Source organism: Myodes glareolus, chromosome 14 (assembly GCF_982192425.1).
Source record: "Myodes glareolus chromosome 14, mMyoGla1.1, whole genome shotgun sequence".
Taxonomy (NCBI): domain Eukaryota; kingdom Metazoa; phylum Chordata; class Mammalia; order Rodentia; family Cricetidae; genus Myodes; species Myodes glareolus.
Genome location: NC_142039.1, coordinates 51419460 through 51440726, shown reverse-complemented (window position 1 = coordinate 51440726; position 21267 = coordinate 51419460). Strand labels below are relative to the sequence as shown.

The 21267-nt window shown below is 42.0% G+C and overlaps 1 protein-coding gene across 1 annotated transcript; it reads left to right on the top strand.

Annotated features, from left to right (window-relative positions):
• Window positions 1–1729: 1729 nt before the first annotated feature.
• On the top strand, window positions 1730–19832 carry LOC146892029 (enoyl-CoA delta isomerase 2-like). The gene is made up of 10 exons (XM_087896529.1): window positions 1730–1871; window positions 2538–2700; window positions 4919–5017; window positions 6195–6383; window positions 8155–8224; window positions 10232–10331; window positions 11495–11615; window positions 16763–16852; window positions 18585–18728; window positions 19322–19832. Exons 2-10 carry the CDS (start codon window positions 2593–2595, stop codon window positions 19475–19477), a joined length of 1077 nt encoding a protein of 358 aa, XP_087752655.1. The 5' UTR covers window positions 1730–1871; window positions 2538–2592; the 3' UTR covers window positions 19478–19832.
• The last annotated feature ends 1435 nt before the right edge of the window (window positions 19833–21267 follow it).

Sequence of the window (21267 nt, the reverse complement as noted above, 5' to 3'; positions counted from 1 at the left end):
CAGTTCAAACCACAGCCATCAGAGTTACACTGTATGGAGATCAGTCAGAAAGCAGGAGGAAAACAGGCTGCAGAGGTGGGAAGAAAGCAAAGTCAGTCAGGGCTGACCAAGTTACAGCAATGCAGAAACAGTTAGACCTGAAGAAAGACTGAGTGGGGTGGGGGAGGGGGAGATAAAGCCAAGAAACAGCTGTGGAAGGACAAGAGATCCATAGAGGGGAGCCCACAGTGAGACAGAGGGGATTCAGACTGCTTTCAGACTCCAGCTTTTGCTGTTGTTTGCACAACATTAAAGTCATTCCTTACACTATATGTGCTAGAATTTTATATGTCAGGATAACATAATCTGATGAGATTTTAATGTTAAAAAAAAAAACAGTCACTTTGGCTGACAGGTTCATCAGCCATAGGTTTCATGCTACTATTTCAAGAAACATCTGCCAAAATTCTTAGCATGTAAGGTAAAGTAGAACCCCCAAGATTCTGTGTCACTTGAAAGAAACATTTCCTTGGCTCTTGTGATCACTAGGACTGGGACTCTATCAAATCCCTTCTTAGGCAGCTCTGGTCCCTGCAACCAGCCTCTAAGGTCAGATCTAATTGAATCAGACACCTTCCCTCAAGGTCTTCATAAGAACAAGCAGGCCCTGGTCCTCTCACAGCACAGTGGAGATTAGAGCTCTGACTGAGGCCTTGAGGATTCTGCCATTCTCACTCTGGTCCAGAAACAACACCCTCCGGAGATGCGCTGGGCAACTCTGACTGCTCTGTGAACTAGAGCAAAGGCATGCCAATGGAATCTTTTAAAAAATGTATTTAACTTTTTAATCTAACTTTATCTATCAGATTATTTATGTGTGATTGATTTTGCATATTTGCACACATTTATCACTATCTGTGTGTTTGGTGCCTGCGGAGGTCAGAATATGGGAACTCTTCCTTTGGCTCTGGAGTCTGAATGGCCATGAGCCACCATGTAGGTTCAGGAAAGGGAAACCCGGGTCCTCTGAAAGAGCAACAAATGTTTCAAACAACTCAGCCTCCTCTCTAGCACCACCAATTAGCTCTTTTGTGGCTCTCTAGAATTCTTAGCACAGAATCCAAACTCCTTAGTCTGGACGCAGTGATCCTCATGCTCAAAGGAAGTGCTGCCCAACTCACAGTGGTTCCCTTTCATTGAGAACTGCCCACTCCCACCGGTCTCCAGGCAGACACTGTGTTCACAGGACATGGCCCCTGCTCCAAATATGGTTAGCTGCTAAGCAAGGCTGACACCTTCAGGTGCAAATGTCTACGTTAATGCAACTTGTACTTTGTCCTTCCACGTTCCTCTTAGACTTTATTGTGCACGTCCAAGATAAGCATATCCAGGGGGCATTTTGTTTATTTAATCTTTTTAACATGTGCTCCATGACGTTAAACTGAGTGTGCTCAGGAATGTACTCCTAACTGACATGCTGAAAAATGACCCGGTTTCTATATGAATATGCTTTAGGATCTCTAATTAAAATTCCCAGAGCCCAGCAATCTGCCTTTTTACTCCTGCTTCCAGCCGTCTTTGCCAGTCTTGTGCTAGTCGCTTTCATACCAAGTTGGACCTGGTCCAGAAATTTTGGGCTCCTCCCCGACATCTGCCCATTCTCAGTTCTGGAGGGGCCAGCCACACCCCTCTCCCAGGGCTCACATCCTAGCCCTGCTCTGCCCGCCCTAAGATGTCTGGCTCCGCCTACGCCCGGAGCTCACCTCGGGCTCCGCCCCCACCCTGTCTCGTCCCAAAGTTTCAACTGGACCTAAGCCTCAGGGATCAGATTGTGTTAAGCATCTAGCATTGGTGGCAGTAACCTGGAAAGTGGTCCTGTGCTGGTATCCGAGGTAAGCCTGCAGTCTCGGCTCTCTGGCCAAAAGTTACCAGCGGGTTTTGTCGCCCGCCCGCGGAGCCGCCCTTTCTGTCACCTGGTCTGGCTAGCAGGACAGCAAAATACTCCTTTGCAGGTTTTCCAGCAAGAGAGCTCTAAATAGGGACCTCGAATGTCCGTCCTCAGCTGAATCCAAAAGGGAAAGAACGGTCGATCTTTACCCACCAAGGAGAGTTGCGAGCTGTGGTTCCGGGTGGCGCCCTTGCCTGCAGGCCAAACCCGGAACTTCCTAGGGCTCTAAGGCTGCACAGTGACCAAGATTGCCTGTATTCTGAGCGCTGCACACGAGCAATCCGTTATCACTAGCGTGGTTTTCAAACCCTGTTCAGAGAAGTGGGTGGTTAGAGCGACCCAAATGAAACACCCCAAAGAAATTGCGCCCCAGGAGCAAAGCCTGGAGCCTGGTGGTTGCAGTAAAGCGGTGGTGGCATGAGTGACTTTCTCAAAAGGCAAAACCTACACGTCATTTGAAAAAATTTGTACTAGTCTGTGGGAAGTTGCTGACTTCGAGAAAATATTGTAGATAAGCACGTCATTCTGATTAATAGAGCTTGGGACCAATAATCGGTAATTCTGCTGCAGAAAGGAAGAGCTGGGAACAAATAGAAACCATTGTTTGTAGTCTCCCACAGGTCTTTAGATTCCCAGTGGCTCAGGTGCACTTGGGCAGACCAAAGATGAGAGCCAGTCAGCAGGACTTTGAAAATGCAGTGAACCAAGTGAAACTCTTGAAGAAGGATCCAGGAAACCAAGTGAAGCTGCAACTCTACGCGCTGTATAAGCAGGTAATAGCCTGAGGTCAGATGTGATTTATACACATTTTGAGCAAATGATTCCTTAAATTGATATGCTTCTAAAAGGCAGCTTTGAATGGTTGGGATGCATGGCTGTCACCCTTTGAGGTTTGTGATGCAGGCTTTGTTTAGGTTTGCTTTTTAGGTTGGGACTTGATATACTTTCAAAGCACAAAGCTATAACATTCACATTCACATTTACATGTTTGGGCCCCTGCATTGAAGTCCTTCCTGGGAAGAGTAATTACTGAAAAGGTGTTTCAGGGCAGTTGGGGAAATTTGAATATTGACTGAGATTTACTAACTATTATTTAGTGGTGACCTGAATACTGTGTTTATATAATAAATCTTTGTGTTCCAGGGAAATTGATAGTAATTTAAGGGTGGATAATGTGGTGTTTGGGATGTTTGAAACCAACTAAAAATAAACACAAAAAAGAAAATTGGTGAAACATATAAGGTGGAATTTAATAACTGTTGATTGGATACAACTCATGTATTTGTGAATGTTTGAAAATTTTTATAATCATTGAGGAACTAAAGGTTATAATGAAAGATTTTACTCCTATATCGGCCAGCCTGGACTCCTGTGTTACAACTTACTATTTTAAAGATTTCTACTAGGTGATTAGCATGAGTGTCTCTGGAGGTGTCCAAGTTGTTTTTCTTTGTTCACTTGGTACAAACGTGAGCCATCTGGGAAGAGTGACTCTCAATTGAGAAAGAGACTCAATAACATTGACTTTTCTAGGCACAGCTGTCAGATATTATCTTGATTAATGATTGACATGGAATGCCTAAGAGAGCAGACTGAGCAAGCCAGTAAACAGCACTGACTATGGCTTCTGCTTCAGTTCCTGTCTCCAGGTTCCCGTCTTCATTTACTGTCCAGACTTCTGTGACCGATGGAGTAAGGCCTGAGTGTTGGGAGCTGTAATAGACACTATCCTCCCCAAGTTGCTTTTGGTCAGAGTATTTTTTTATCACAGCAATAGAAACCCTAACTCAGAAAATGGAAGTGTACATTCAAGGATTTTAACTGTCCAAAAAGACTTTGCCCTCAGCTGCTAGGGGGTTATTCTTTAAGCCCATGAGCGGTCATGCTTGGCACAAGCATCTTTGTTTTCCTGGAGAGTCTAGCCATGGATTTAGTACACAGTCTGGTCTCAGGGTAGGTAGGTTTACCTATGGGTTAGGGCTCTGGCAAACAGTGGACACGGAAACCGCAGAGAACTTCTCCATTGACAACAGTCCACCTGTATTTCCATATGTCCATCAGTCTGGGGTATTTCCCCTCATAACTCTTGGAGAGAAGACAATAGGGGTGTCACACTGACTGCACCTCTGGACTCTGTTCTATGAGTCTTTGCCCTCGGTTACTTAAGTCTCTATCCTTTCCCTGTGAGGAACTTTAACCATGAACACCACAGCTTGCGAGGGTACTGTGATATGCTGAGGTGGTCTTAGAAACTGCACAGGTCTAAGCTTTGCTGTCTGTCAGGAGTTAGTTCTGACTGGTCAGCAGTTGGGATGGAAAAATGCAAGGACTAGGAACAAATCGAAGCCACTACCTGTAATCTCCTGCAGGTCCTTAGCTTCCCATTGGCAGAGGGAATTCTGTGCAGCCCTTTGTGGACTAGGCTTCCTGTCACCTCCCAGATGACTGACTACAGTGGGTGACTTTGGATGAGCGAAGCCTCCACACCCTGTCATCTCCAAGCCTCTTCTGTCCTCCATGAACTGACTCTAGGGAACAATTTCTACATCTTAAATCATTTGAAAATCTCTTCTGAAAAGTAGCTGAGTGGGGTGTAAATTCATTTCAGGATACCCATCCTACCTGCCCTCACACAAAATCAGGTTTTTTTTTATTTCCTGGAGTGCCATTCAGCTAAGCTTCCTGGGGCCTAGGAACTGAAGACTCCATCCCTACCTGCACCAGCTAGAGCCCTTTGAGCTGTTAGCAGGAGTTTACCAGTAAATTCCTGGTTCTATCCCCATAGAGAGGACTTTAGACAGTGTGGATTTTCAAATGTTGTGTCTTGAAAATTGGTTCAGTGTTTTCACTTGTGACATCTGATCAGGGATACAAAACTGATGAATTCTTAGCTTAATTCTTAGACTAATACAGAATAGAAAGCATTCTCAAAAGCTGCTTTTTTTTTTGAGAAAGCCTTCTATTCCATAATCACCACTGTGTTCTTTGTAGGCCACAGATGGACCCTGTAATGTGCCTAAGTCAGGTGTTTTTGACCCAGTCAATAAAGCCAAGTGGGAAGCATGGAATGTCCTTGGAAGCCTCCCAAAGGTAAGGTTTGTGTCCTGTTATTAACCAGAGCTCAATAAATGTTTCCCCACCCCCAGCAATTCATTGAGTGAGTCTTTGAAATTCCTTTATTTTGCCCCCTCGCTATGTTGGGTCTACTAAGGGGATGGCGGCAATTCACACAAAGATGGGGACAGACCACCCAAATCTACTAATCCAGAAGCAAACTTTATTCCAGGAAAAAAATTAAAACTAAAAAAATAAATCTCCATAGGGCACAAAAAGTTTATTAGCTAGCTGAAATCGCAGCTAGAGTTTGGGCTTGTAAAGCTGTGCAAAGGACATTTTTTTGAATCCCCCTTTTCAAAACAAAAACTGAAAAGTGCCTAAGGTGTTCTAACTGCCCCACCCACCAGTTGCTTCCCCCCACTTTTCTCCCTCTTCCTGACTCTCCTTACCTAAGACACAACAGTATTGTATTAGGTACTAATAAAGAAATTTTTACAATCTTGAGGTGAAATATGTAGACACATATTGCCCTTCTTTGCAATTTCCATCTACAGGTTTTTAAGTTAAACTAGTGTTTGTATTTAGTCTTTGACAGTGTTTACCAAGGTTCAGCACCTCCCTGATACTGCCAGTTTCTCATGGCAGGGAAGGGTATGGGAAAATACACAACCAAAGAGTAAAACGTCACGTATATCACATCATTTAAAAGTTATCTCAGCTCACATCAATTGCCAATCATGAGTGGACAGGGGATTTAACTAAAGGCTGATGCTCAGTTTGCAGAGTGAGGGCCGCTTCAGCGTGGCAGATAGAGCTATGGATTATAAAATGAAGTAACCTAATATTAATAGTTAATCTTTAAGCTGTTGAGAAAGCTGCTAACAGCCTGCTCTCATTCTCCTAGGCTTACAACTTGAATATTTTTATTTATATATTCTTATTTCTGGTATTAACATTTCTATATTCTCATTCTTGGACTCTTTAACTGCTGTTGTCTAGATTGGCCTTGAACTCAAAAATCTGCCTGCCTCAGCCTCCCAGTGGCTGAAATTGCACATATGGGTCTCCTGTCCCCCAACCTTGGAAGTTGCAATGCACCTCTGTTGAATCAAAGACTCTGCTCTTTATCACATAGTGGTGTTTATTAGCATTGTATGTTTCTCAAGTTGCTTATTTTAAAGGCTAAAGGTCTTGGTCGTCTATTCTTTAGGAAACTGCCAGGCAGAACTATGTGGATCTGGTGTCCAGTTTGAGTCCCTCATCTGAAGCCTCTAGCCAGGAAAAAAGTGGAGCCGATATGAAAGTCCAGGAGTCTAAGGACATTGTGGTAACCTCTGAAGATGGCATCACGAAGATCATGTTCAATCGGCCCTCCAAAAAGAATGCCATAACTTCACAGGTGATGCTCCTGCCAGGGCACGGGCATATTTTTCTTTCCTCTGTTTCATTCTTTCATGCAGCTGTAGAATTTCAGCACTATTCCTATTTTTGTAGAAGATTAGAGAATTTGCTTAACTCAGCAGAGTCAGGCATTGTTTAGAAGTGGGGCGTTTCTGGTAGGTTCTACATATCTAGAAGGCAATGAAGCTTTGCTATGAATGAAAGCACAAATCAGTTAAATCAGTCTAAATGAAAGAGCATGGATAGAGATGCACAGAAACTTCTAAGGATATCATAAATTCTGAGTCTTTTCCATACCTGTGGACCATTCTTCTGTGCACCTGAAGGAAATTGCAGAGAAAGACTCCGTCCTCAGCAGAACAGAAATAGCCCTGTTGAATGAGCTGCTTCACTGGGTATATTTGAATTTCCCTCAGAACTACACTGATAATAAGTCAATCACTGGAGCTCTTCCCCCTGATTACAGGGGTTTATCACGTGCTTTGAGGTCAAGGCTGCCATCTGCAGTGTGGAACAACAGGCTCATTTGAAGGTTTAAGGATCTTGTAAATAGCTCATGAACCTTCAAATTTTTAAGGCTCTTAATTCTGAGAACTCAATATTTGCTTGTTCTGAGTTACCTCTGCATTAGCAGGGTAGTACAGCTACAAATTGTAACAGACTCAGGAATTTCCAAACAAAAGACCCTGACACACTTATTTAATAAACTAGTTCAGTGGGGTGAGAAGTAACTTGATAAGTTTTTATAACTGATAAGCAGGTGAATCTAAATTGATCCATCTTTTCCTGGCTCCGGCTCTACCTAGTAACCTTGGCTGCTGTAATTCTCAGGAATTATTTTCTGTCCCCTGCCTTAAGAAAAACGGTCTCATCATTATTCACATATTAAGTGCATGCTTCCATTTTTCCGGTTTCATTAGAAACACCTACCCTCCTCATAACTCTTTCCCACATTGAATCTTTAATAAGATATATACCAATTTTTTAGTATAGTTTTAATAAAATCTATACCAATTTTGAAAACACATTAAAACTACAGCAAGATTTTCAGAGATGTTCAGGGCCAGTGCCTCAGAAATCCAGCCTTTGCATTAGTTGTGGTCTCCCAGACTGCCCAGGACACTTCCCCTTCCTCGAAGTGACAGCTGAGATCCTGTTCCAGGGACAGTTTTCTCAGCCACCTTTCCTCTCACCTTCTTTAGCAACCTCAGCAGTTCTAGCAGGGTGTGTGCTACCCAATGGGCTTCCCTAACCTCATCCCTGTTGGAGCACAGTGACTGTCCAGCTGCAAATCTCAAGAACTATGTCTCTCTTGATCACCTTTGGACAAAGTGGTTATTTGGTGCATCTGCCACAGCACCTGTACGTCATGTGCACCCAGCCATTGTCAGAGGAGCAGAAATCCTCTCAGGCAGCCTCCTTTTAGTCCTCTCTAAACAATAATTGGGGCTTGAGAGATGGCTCATTGCTTAAGAGCACTCGTGTCTCCTAAGTTTCCCAGCCACACACAGGGTGCTTTACAATCATCTGCACCTTCAGTCACAGCAGACCTGACACCCCTTCAGACCTCCAAATGCACCAGGTCCGATTCAGTGCACAAACATAAACAAGGCAAAACACTCATGCATGTAAACTGAAATAAATAAGTCTTTAAAACAATTACGTTGGCACTGGGTTGAAAGAAAGCTTGCAGACAGATACAGTGGCTCAGTCACTGGACGATGGATCTCATTTTTACTGTTCCCTTCCCTATCTTTTTGTTCACATAGATGTATCAGGAGATTATGCTTGCACTTAAAAACGCCAGCACAGACAACTCAGCCATAACCGTTTTCACAGGTAAGACCATTTTCATGGACTCATTCGCTTTCTTTTTTAGGGAGTCTCTTTCTAGGGAGAGAACTGATGCTGACTGAAGGTCTTTCCCAGCGCTCCAGTGGATTGATTTATAAATGGACCATGTTATTGTGCACATGCTATACCCTTTGATATACCACATGATATACTCTTTGATAATTACTCCTGATAAGTCGTCAGTCCCATCCTTACATAGTAAAGTTCATGCTGTCTGACTCACAAGAGCCACAACAGAAAACAACTCATCTCTCCACAAATAACTTGACTTTTTACTGTTTGTAGAATTCTGCTCGACATTGAAAAGACAAATTCTTGATACCTGCAGATATATGGATGTTTCTTACAGAATTGCTTAATGAAATTCATAAAACACAAGAGTGCATATTTCCCAGTTTAATTTACATAAGTACTCTACGACTGGAGAGAAGCTCTGCTCTGTTGGCTGATGGAGTCTGGATATGACTGCCTCCAGCAGCTGGGATGACAGGGTCGAGAGAGTATCTGGAGCATTCTGAGGAGTCTGTACAGTAGCCCCTCTTAACTGTATGTTCCTTTCAGGGGTTTTGCCTCCCAAAATTTGAGTTACGTGTTGTCACCCTGGGTCTAGAAATAAGTAGGAGTTTCTAGAAAATTCACAGTATGTTCTAAATAACTCATTATTTAATATATTATTATTATTAAAGTTTGTTACTGTAAATATCTTACCTAATCTTATGTTGAACTTCCTCACAGGTATGCACATACAGTCACCCTCAGCAGCCTCTGGGAATTAGTTTCACTACTCTCATCAAAATAGTATTGTTCACACTCATGTTACCTGTGTAGAATCATGTGGTATCTGCATAGAAGGGTCACACATCCCAAATATCTTGAATCCCCTCTGGATGTCATAATGCCAACAAGAAAGATACTATGTCAGTATTCATTACGTTGTTTAGGAAAGAATGGTCAAAAGGGAAAAAGTCCACAAATATTCAGTATATATGATTTTTTTCTTTTGGTCCTCAAATATTTTTTGCTGGTTGAATCCATAGATGTAAAACTTGAAGGTATGGAAGATCAACTGGAAAATAAATACACAATACATATTGAAGAGCCTGATACTATCCCCATGTTTCAGAGATTTGTGGACCATCTATCCTATAAATAAGAACCATCGTGTCTTCTTTTAGTCTGGGAAAGCTCTGATATTTACAGTTATCAAAATTATTTAAGGCTGCTAAGGAAGTAGCCTGAAATGGAGTGCTTGCCTAACATGTAGAAATCCCTGGGTTTGATCCCCAGCAGGGGTATTGTAACACAGGACTTCAATACCGACAATCAATAGGTAGGGGCAGGAAATCAGCAGCTCAGGGTCATCCTCAGCTACATGGAGAGTTTGAAGCCAACCTGGGCTCCCTGAGATAATGTCTCAAATAAAACTCATGAAAATGTAACCTTTTCATTGTAAACAAACTACACTTTAACAAGCACACATCTTCAATGGGTCTAAAGATAGAGGTAATGGTTCTTATTGTAATCTAGACAGTCCCACACAGTTTGTCCACTTATCTTGACTATAGCAGCCCTGCCCCTTGCACCCTGTTCTTTCTCTGGTTCAGCGCTGGGGGCTCTTCTTTCGGGCTGTTGTGTAGACCCTGGAGACCACAGACACAGAATCTCATTTGCACTGTTCCATCTCTGCTAGCCTTGCCTATTGTTCAGATCTCAGTCCAGCTGCCCCTTCTTGTGTGAGCTCCACCCTAAACTCCACAATAGACTAAGCCTGCTCCGTAGTCATACCACATGGCCATCTGTCACGTTCCTGTCACACCATCTGCATTTACTTAGGTTCTTTAACACCAGTGTCTTGCAAGTCCATAGTGTGTAAATGAGGTGCACACATGTTCTCCTAGTGACTGGCCGAACCCTGCACACAGCAGATGCACATAGCTCTAGAATGAGTTGGTATGTGAAGGAATCATGGCTCTGTTGATTGACTGTTCACAGGAACTGGTGACTATTATTGCAGTGGGAATGATCTAACTAACTTCACAAGAGTCACTGGTGGAATGGAGGAGGTAGCGAAGAAGGGTCCTTTGGCTCTGAGGTAAGAGTGACATTTTTTCGATCCTAGAGGTTTAGTCTTTTCTCCCCAACTTCATGTGTCTTTGTTGTGAGCATATGTGTGTACAAGTGCATACATGTGCATATGGAGTCTGAGGTTGATATCAGACATTTTCTTCATTACTTTTGGTCATAGTTCTGATTTCTGTTGCTCTGATAAAATTACTAGGACCAAAAACACTTGGAGAGGAAATTCCTTTTATATTTGCACCTGATGGTCCATCATCAAAGGAACGAATTGCAGGAACCTGAAGGCAGGAACCAATCCAGAGACCATGGAGCAGTACTGCTCACTGGCTTGCTCCCTCCTGGCTTGCTCATCCTGCTTTCTTATAACTTCTAGGACTGCCAGTCTGGGGGTGGAATCAGCCTCAATGGTCTGGGCCCCTACATCAATCACTAATTGAGAAAATGCACCACAGACTTGCCTATAACCCAATAATATGAAAGCACTTTCTCAGCTGAGAGGCTCTTTTCCCAAATGGCTCTAGTTTTTGTCAAGTTGACTTACAACTAGCAGGTATGCCTCCAAGCCCACCCAGAATTAATGGAGGTGCTGAGGATCCAAATTCTACTCCAATCTTCACACTTAGGTGGCAAATGCTTTAACCCATGAGTCATCTCCTCACCACCCCCACATCAGTAAAATGATCACTTGTCTGTGTTGATGCAATTAATCATGATTTCCAATGAACCCCCTTTTCATCCTGCAATCTCATGAGGTTGTCTAGAAAGTGTATGGTGAAGACAAGGCAGAGGGAGTCTCAGTTCCCATAGCAGGGTGAATAGACAGTGCCTGTAGGTGCTGGCCGTGCACTGGATGTAGTCTTGAAAGCTGTTGAAGAAGGTTTGAGGCTTCAGCTTTCTATCCCAGTTCTGACAAGTCTCTCAGTCTCCCTGAGCTGTGATATGCAGTTATGATGTCTCAGGTCACAGCTGGCCCACAGTCCTGAATTCAGTGCCCAAGATGTGAATTGGCCTTAGCCTTTAGGAGCCATGACCTGATATTCCATTAGGTTTATAGGAATCCTGGGCCAAGCAGCATAGGTGGCCTTATGGAGTGATATATCAGATGTATACATTCCTTTCTATAGTTAGTGGTGCCACTTCGGGATGTTTAATGATTTTTTATTTCCGTTTCTTTAGGGAATTTGTAAGCACTTTTATAGACTTTCCCAAGCCTCTGGTTGCAGTAGTAAACGGCCCAGCTATAGGAATCCCTGTAGTCCTTCTGGGACTGTTTGATGCTGTCTATGCATCAGACAAGGTAAGTCTACTTGTGCAAGCACAGGTCAATCCGTGAGTACCTCCATTCTTTATTGTAACTATCCCTCAGTATATTACAAGGAGTTAATGGTTGTGCTGGTTACTTTTTTGTCAACTTGACACAAAATAGTTACTTGTAAACTAGGAAACTCACCTGGGAAATTTTTCTCTAACAGATTGGCCATGGTCATATTTGTGGTATATATACTTGCTTAATGATTGATGTGGGAGGGCCCGCCTACTGTGGGCAGTACCACTACTGTGCAGGTAATCTCGGGTTGTGGTAAAAAAGCAGGCTGAGCAAGCTGTGAGGAGTCAGCCAATAAGCACTGTTTCTCCGTGGCTCCTGCCTCTGATTCTTGAGTTCTTGCCTTGACTTCCCTCAATGATGAACTGTAACCTATAATTCAAACAAACCTTTTCTTCCCTAAGTTGCTTTTAGTTAGTGTTTTATTACAGCAACAGAAAGTAAAACAAGACAGTGGTAGAATGTAGTCATTTAGATAGTTCATAAAGACTCAGTCTAACTTGACAATTTGTGTTCTACATCATTGTTAATTATTTTTTCTAAACACTGCCACTGCAAACATTGTCCCAACTCTAATGGTTCTGTATTTTAATCAGACTACATAGCTGTTCAATTTTCAGTTTTCATATTACTTAAAAAATGGTCAGGAGATGACTGACAGCTTGCAGGATTGCTTGATCCTCTTTTCCTAGTTCAGGAAGCCTAGTATTTAGGATTCTAGATTAAGAAGGGACTTTGGTCATTCACTGCTCTCCTTCCTTTTTAGAAAAAGAAACTAAAGCCTAAGAAATTCTGAGACCTCAACATAGTTCAGTGTTGTGTTCACCACTGTATTTAGCGTGTGTGTGGTGTGTGTGTGTGTGTGTGTGTGTGTGTGTGTGTGAGAGAGAGAGAGAGAGAGAGAGAGAGAGAGAAAGAAAGAGGGAGTTTCATTGTGTCATACTAGCTTTCCTGGAACTCACAATGTAGGTAGATCAGGCTGGTTTTGAACCAACAGAAATTTTCTTACCTCTCCTCCCAGTTGCTAGGATTAAAGGTGGATGCTGCCATGCTCAACTTGTATTTTTGCTTTATTTTTTTTAATCATAGTGTTTTTCTGTAATTGCCAAACTTAAAGTTTCCAAAAGTATAGAAACTACAAAAAAAAGAAAGAAAGAAAGAAAGAAAGAAAGAAAGAAAGAAAGAAAGAAAGAAAGCGAGAAAGGAAGAAAGAAAAAGAAAAAGAAGAAAACAAAGAAACAAAGATCCGGCACAGGCTGTTAAAACTACCACAAAACTTTGTCTTGAAAAACCTAAATAAATAAATAAATAAAACCACACACACACACACACACACACAGAGAGTAAATGGATGTGTTGATCAGTAAACTAAGAAGGGAAAGGCTCGATACTGGATCTCCAGGACCATTTAAGAAAAACTAATTGTTACAGGGGAGTGAGCCACTTCTTCTTTCCAACTGCCAGACTTGCTTATACTTGAAGTAATCACACAGAAATTATATTATTTAAAACACTGCTTGGCCCATTAGCTCTAGTTTCTTATTGACTAACTCTTATATTTTAATTTAACCCATTTCCATTAATCTATGCGTTACCATGAGGTCATGACTTACCAGCAAAGTATCAGCATTACTGACTCTGACTGTGGCCCCATAGTCTCTCTGACTTTGCCGTCTTCCTCCCAGCATTCTGTTTAGTTTTCCCCACCTACCTAAGTTCAGCCAAGGCAGTTTCTTTACTCACTAATTGTAATCACAGCACACAGAGGACTCCCACATCACCTCCCCTCTTTTGCTTAAATAAAAAAGAAGGCTTTAACTTTAACATGGTAAAAAAAATACATATAACAAAACAATTATCAAGCAAGAATTACACTTACAATATTTGTATCTACTTTATCTTTTATCTTGACTAATGAAAACTATAACTATAACTATGACATCTTCAACTCCATCAGAGACTCCAAAAGGATATAATTTTACCTAAGTAAACAGGATTTGCATTGTAAGCAACTTCCAAAACTCTAGATTTGACAGAGATATCTCACTGCCTGAATAGTCACCCTAAATTCTTCTGTACTGTTGGGGCATCCATCTTCAGCCTACAAGTCCATAGTATCCAGCAGACTTTTCCATGAAGCAAGAAATTTCAGAGATAGTTCTGCCTATATTGGCAATTTGTCAGTCACTTTATTCTGTATCCTGAAGAATGTCTCTCAGACTCTTTCATGAAGCAGGAACCCCGAAGGATCATCTCACCTTTAGGAAAGATCAGACATCATTTCTCTGCAGATCCTGCATGTCCAGTCTAGCAGTTCAGGCAAGAGCAGTTTCTTGCTCAGATGGCTAGCAAACTCCTTAAGGATCCTCATCAATGCCCATCTTCCTCTTGAAGTAACTAGTGCTACCAGGAGCAGATGTGTATCACTGTCATGAAAAACCTTTTAAAATAGTGGGAATTGCCAGGTAGTGGTGGCACACACTTTATATCCCTCCACTCAGGAGGCAAAGACAGTTGGTTCTTGGTGAGTTCAAGACCCACCTGGTCTACAGAGAAAGTTCCAGTACAGCAATGGCTACATAGAGAAACCCTGTCTCAAAACAAAAGAACAAACAAACCAAAATTAGTGGAAAATATTGATGTAGGTGGGTTTTCTATCTATCTGTTGCTTTCATTGGTTAATTAATAAAGAAAACTGCTTGGCCTGATAGGTCAGAACATAGGTAGGCGGGGAAGACAGAACAGAATTGTGGGAGGAAGAAAACAGAGGCAGGCAGATGCCATGCCTCTCCTCTCCAAGATGGACATGGGTTAGAATCTTCCTGGTAAGCCCCGAACTTGTGATGCTGCACACATTATTAGAAATGGGTTAATTAATATGTGAGAGTTAGCCAATAAGGGACTGCAGGTAATGGGCCAGGCAGTGTTTAAAAGAATACAGTTTCTGTGTAATTATTTTGGGTAAAGCTAGCCAGGTGGCGGAAACACAGCCTGCTGTTCCTTTTGCAACAAAATATGTTAACAGTTACTTTACCAAAGATGCTTCTACACACAACCAGAAGTAGACATCAAGAATCTCAACATCATTTGTCATAAAGGCCATATTATCAAGTGCCGTGGATGTATACAGTAGGTGAAAACTAGTGTTCAGATGTCAGCCCACTGGAGGAATGATTCTCTGATGGTGAAAGAATCCCATCCAGGCAGGGCCTATGGGATCAACTGACTCTGGAAAGTATTTCTCCAATCTGTAATTTCACATTTGCTAAAACAGCTATGGTATCTTCCCAATACCTGCACTGAAGTGTGTAACTTCATATGATATGTATGTATAATCCCACAATTGCATCTCAGTCTTATGGGCACATATATCCATGGGTGGTCAGGAAGATGACTTCTCATTAAGCTGTGTAATTTTGATATATAGAAAGTATACTAGGATATGCTTCATAACTAGATCCACTGTCCCACAGGGACTGTAAAACACAAGTCAGCTCTGTTCTTTTTATTCTAAGTATCCAAAAGTAACTCATTTTTCATCTCAGAGCAAGTTCAAACTAGACTAATTGTTTCTGTATCTGGATCATAAGTTACAAACCATACAGCTATGCCACGGTCAGAGTTGCAGATGTTTAAGCAAAGTGACAACACAAAGCAACCTAAAAGACCATGCCAATCCTTCTTATGCCGAGTCTGACTGATAAAACCAAACTCTCTGTGCAGCTCTCTCCGCAGCTTGTCTCACCCAGGCACTGTGTCCCCAGACCCTTGTCAGTCTTACTCCTGGAACCTTGAAACCTTGAGGTGCCATGGTAAATGGCTTGTCTCCTTATCTAAGGAATGTGCTATGACCAATGAGATGTAATTCTTGTAACTTTGTTCTTTTTGTCTTAAGCCTCCTGTTTAAAAAAAGAACAGGGATTTAAGCTAGGCAAACTGAGAAGCAAGAGAGAATTGGCACAGAGAATTAAAACGTAAGAGAATAGAAGAAGCCATAGAAGTGGAATTAGAGCCAACAGAACGGTAAAGAGCATGGCCTTCAGATCGTGTGTACAAGTGTTTACCCCTCAAATAGAAAGCATATGCTCAGCTTTGCTTCCTTATGGATTTCTTCCTTGCACCCTGAGGTGGCCTGGAAGAGCTGGACTCTGAGGCTACCATTAACATGTAAACTGAAAACACATGAGGCAGCACTATGTTCATAGTGTTGTGTGTGGGCTACAAGGACGTCTCCTGGGGAAGCTGAATAAGGGTGTGGACAAAGTGGGGCTCTCCTGTCTCAGTATGGGGTGATGATGCATGGCTACTGTATTCATATCTACTTCTTTTTTGGAGGATAACAAATCTGAAAAGGATTTGTTTTTCAGCATAGCTGAGATATTATTGAAAAGTGAAAATTTTATATATTATATCAAGTAAGTCCATGGTTATGACTGACCTTACCAATATTGGCCACAACTCTGGAAACATTAGTAAAAGCATTAACTGGCATATAGGCCAACAAGTGATGCCACGTTCACATGGGAAGAACATCAATGATGAGAAAGAGGCCACCAATGTGCAGTGCATGAGTGACTCCCAAATCTTATGCCAAGGGACAGGAGCAATGAACAAAGGTCTATTGTATATAGGATTCCATGCATATAAGCTTCTAAAAAAATGGGGGTGTGGAGGGAACAGCAGGAATAGAGAATAGATAGTGATGTGTGGTAATGGTAGAAGGAAGGGCTTGCCCACAGTGGGCTATAAGGGGACTTTTGGTGTACTAAATATTTTCTCAGCTGAAATTATTGGTGGCAACATAATTTACATATTTGTAAAACCCACTGATAACACACTAGAAGGGAATTCTGTATGCATAGTATAACACATAATTTTAATTTAAATGTCCTCACCAATTAGGAACACTGAGCTAGACATAGTCATACATTCCTGTAATCCCTGCACTCAAGAGGTTGAGGCATGAGCTGGTTAAGTTCTAGGCCAGACTGTTTCTTAAACACAAAAATACAAATTGTAAATTTAAGATTAAATATTAATTACATAGTTTGTCAGAGTTGAATTATAGACTAACCTCTGTATATCTTAATGCTTTTCTGTTCTTCCTCTATCCCAACAAGGCAACATTTCATACTCCCTTTACCTCCCTCGGCCAGTGTCCAGAAGCATGCTCCTCTTACACATTTCCGAAGATAATGGGCCCAGCAAAGGTAACTTAGAAAAAACTTCGTGTGTTGTCCTTGTTGCCAAGGCAATCCTGTGCTCTGTCTTCTTTCCCTTGGGCAAAGCTTCCAGGATGACTGTGTGCTCTGCAATGTGGAAAACCCAGGCTAAGGGGAGAGCTGATGTAAGGGAAGGGTCAGGATATTTGCTCTGCAGTTCCTGATGCAGGGACCGTGTCTGACAGCTGGTGACCTAGAGCTGGAGCACTGGTGGCAGCAGAAGACCTTGTCCTCCACAGCTGTGTGACATTCCCTGAAGGCCCGGGACTAGGAAGCATTTACAGATGTGATCAGCTCAGAGCCACCTAACTGTGTGGATGGGAAACATCCCTTGAAATGACATGGTGAAGCCTTCTCTATGGAGCCACGTGAATTCTAGAAGTCACCAGCTTTTAGCAGCTCCATAATCATAATCACTGTGACTCCCACTCAGAGCTACCTTTTACCAGTTATTATGCTATGTATTGAAATGCCCAAGGTAGCCCACTGCTTGCTCAGATCTAGCTAGCTCTGTGTTTGTGCAAATCTACTTGTCCTCCATGGAGAAACGCCAAGGACACGAAGATAGGACTGGAGAAGGACAGAGGGAAGGGCTTAGCAGACATTGGTGCCATCTCAGTATGGTGAGGGAACCTATTCTGTGACTATTAGATTATTTGCTGTGGATATCCCCACATGCATACATAGATTGTACACATGAATACAATCTTTAACCTCACCGTGGTGCTGTCACAGAGTTATTAATCAGTTAAACTTTGAATATTGAGCAGAACCAGTTCTTAAAAGTTAGACCTTTGGAATTTGTTCATGTTTTTTGAAGAGAAAATGCAACTATAGAAAGAACATTTGCTCACTGGCTTCAGTTTTTATAGACGTGCAATGTAAGCTATCCTCATGTCCCTTCATCCACACTGAAGTAATCTGAGTATCTGTGCAGGGGAAGAAGACATTCAGATTCAACCATTACAGCAACCAGGAAGGGAATGGATTCTGAATACCTCAGAGGTGGACCCTATAGATGCGGTTGTTCTACCCTGCTCTGTTTTGTTATCATTTACAGAGCTTAATAGCTATGAGGTGTTGCAAGGAGGGCTGCTCATTTTTTCCTGCTTCTCAGAGTCCCGAAATAATCACACAGATACTATATTATCTAAATCACTGCTTGGCCCATTAGCTCTAGCTTCTTATTGACTAACTCTTACATGTTTAGTAACCCATCTCCATTAATCTGTGCATCACCACAAGGTTATGGCCTACCAGCAAAGTTTCAGCATGTCTGTCTCTGGTGGCTATTCCATGGATTCTCTTCTGACTAAGCCCTTTTTTCTCACAGCATTCAGTTTTGTTCTCCCAGCCTACATCTATTTCCTGCACAGGCCCAAGACAGTTTCTTTAGTCAATAACCATTAAAAGCTACACATACACAGAAGGACCTCCTACACCAACTATGGGCTTAGGTCCTGGGCTTCCCATTCTTGCCTCTCCATTGCAGATCCTCACAAAAGCACCTGCCTTCTAAATTCTAGGGAGTCAGAAACAGTTATGGTCTCAGCTGTTTGAAAACCTTTGTCCAGCGTGGTCATTGTCTTCCCTAATTCTGGTAAAGACAGATAACCTTAAAAGCCATGAGTATATCTGCATCTTCCAGTAGCTGGCCGTTGTGAAGTCAGCTGAAGCCTTGCTATATTAAGCTGTGGTTGCATCTTGTTTTCCATTGCAGGCAGCTGAGATGCTTCTCTTTGGGAAGAAGCTCACAGCAAGAGAGGCCTGTGCTCAAGGCTTCGTCACTGAAGTTTTTCCTGACAACACTTTTGAGAAAGAAATCTGGACTAGGCTGAAAGCATATGCGAAGCTCCCACCAAACGTTAGTATTTGACCTTTACTTGTGGGGATGTGAAAATCATTTCCCAAGGGGAAAAGGTACCTTAGGAGGACAAATCCTAAGAAGACAAATCATGTCTTCAGTTGGCTTGAAGCCCCTTTGGATTTTGTTAAAATTACTATGATTTTGGGAATAGTGATTTTTTTTTTACAGAGAACTAACCAGATAGATATTTCATTTCCATGCTACAAGATCAAATGATAATTCTTTATGGTGATGACTCCATGAGGATGCCAGTAGATACCCAGTTTTTTTACTTTGGGATTCAGGTGGAAGGTGAAGCGGTTGAATATATTTAGGGGACCCTACTTTATAGAACATCAGTTTGTATAGGTAGTAGCTCATAGTTGATTGTCCTTACATCTTTACTGTTGAGTATTTGATCATGGAACCACAAGGTTTGTATCCATCTAGGGCTGTTTAGAGTCATCTCTGTGTACCTTAAAGGTAAAGCGTATTTTATGTATATATTTATCTTAGCAAAATCTAACAGGATCAGTTCATTACAGTGGATGGCATGAATGAATTGATCCTGTTCTTGTTGGAATAACTTATTGCTGGTTTTGTTTCATCAGTCCATGAGAATTTCCAAACAGTTAATCAGAAAAAATGAGAAAGAAAAGCTCCACGCTGTTAATGCTGAAGAGTGCACTACCCTCAAAGCAATGGTGCTATCAGAGGAATACATCAACGCTATCAAGAGCTTCTTATCCAGAAAATCAAAGCTGTGAAGCCCATGACAGAAGTTAGACTTCTCAAAGGAAGGATGTGCCTTCTGTGTTTTCCGGTTTCTGGTGTATGAACAACACCCTCCACTGTGCCTTTTTCTTGACTTGCAACACAGCAATTAAGATGAGAAGATATCACAGCGCTGACAAAGAAAAACTTTCTTACATCAAGCCTGAAGAGTTCATGTAGGTTTTTCCTATAGAAAGTCTTACATCTCTTGACACAAATGTATGAACCCTAAGACAGTGTATTTGGGGCCCTGTTTACCAAGGTTTCAGTCCACCTGATCGTGCAGCCGTTAAGCCCCAAAGAAATGACACAGAGGTCTACATCAATTATAAACTGATCGGCCTAGTATCTCAGACTCTTTTTATTAACTGATTCTTACAACTTATATTAACCCATAATTCTTGTCTGTGTTAGCCACATGGCTTGGTACCTATTTCAGCAAGGCAGTCACATCTTGTTTTCTCTGTGTCTGGATCACGACTGCAGACTCAAACTTCCCTCTTCCCAGAATTCTCATTGCCCCACCTCTACTTCCTGCCTGGTTGCTGTTGTCCTGCCTATACTTCTTGCCTGGCTACAGGCCCATCAGCATTTTATTAAAAATAATACCAATGACAGGATAAAAAAAAAACTATTGTCCCACAACAGGGACCTGTTCTGAAAGATGTCTACATCCTTACATGCTGAGATCATGTCTCTGACACCATGGTAGCAGTTTATCATTCACACATGGTAACTGAGTAAATTGGGCCAAACACCGTTAGTCTTTGGATCACCACCTTGAGGTATTCTTTGAATTTCATTTTCTTTTTCAACCATCTGGCAAAAGAGAAAAATAATTTTCAATGCCTCTTGTCTTGTTAGGGTTTCAATTGCTGTGAAGAGACACCATGATCACAGCAACTCTTATAAAGAAAGCATTTAATTGAGGCTGGCTTATAGTTCAGTGGTTTAGTCCATTGTCATCATTGGCAGGAAGCATAATGGCATACAAGTAGACATGATGCTAGAGAGGTAGCTGAGAGTTCTATATCCAAATCTGCAGCCATCAGGAAGAGAGAGAAAGAAACATGAAACCTCAAAGCCCTCCCCCAGTGAAATAATTCCTCCAATGAGGAGCGCACCTACTCCAACAAAGCCATACTTCCTAATGTATGCCTATGGGAGCATTTCTTATTCAAACCACCATACCACCACTTCCCCAACACACACCTACACAATTTATTGAAGATGTAAGACAGGAACAATGGGTCATTTCTTCAGAAAAGCAATGTTCCTCGTTGGCTTTACAGTCCTCATTCTTTAGTGCAGTGTTTCGTGAGGCACCTATGAGCTGCCTAGCCTTCTAACTTGACAGTTTCATTAATGCCATCCACTTCACTTGATAATGCCTTTGATGAGCTAGTTGGAGCCCACAAAACTGGGATTGAATGTTGCTGGATATTTGATCACACTCTGAACCCTAAGATCTCATTATTTAAATAAAATCAAATGTAGGTCCAGAGGCAGAGCAAGCAACCAGTTGACTGGAAGGAATCAGAGAGAGTAAAAAGAAGTTGATGGGTCAGAGAGGGGGGGCGGAGTAGAAGAAAGGGACATCCAGTTGAAGGAGTTTGTTTCAGATGGTGTTGAAGAAAGCCCTCTTTATGAAACATGGCAGAGGAGAAAAGTTAGTCAGCTTCTTTTTCTGCTTCTCTGAGCTAGCAGGTTTTCACCCCAGCATCTGACTCTTGAGACTTCATTGGTAAGATAAAAAGAGGGAGACTTAGTAAAAAATGACATT

Excerpts from the sequence above, each read along its gene's own strand:
- LOC146892029 (XM_087896529.1), top strand. The coding sequence starts at position 2,593 with ATGAGAGCCAGTCAGCAGGACTTTGAAAATGCAGTGAACCAAGTGAAA. Across the intron at positions 8,225-10,231 it reads AGCCATAACCGTTTTCACAG|GAACTGGTGACTATTATTGC; the intron begins GTAAGACCATTT and ends GACTGTTCACAG. Across the intron at positions 11,616-16,762 it reads CTGTCTATGCATCAGACAAG|GCAACATTTCATACTCCCTT; the intron begins GTAAGTCTACTT and ends TATCCCAACAAG.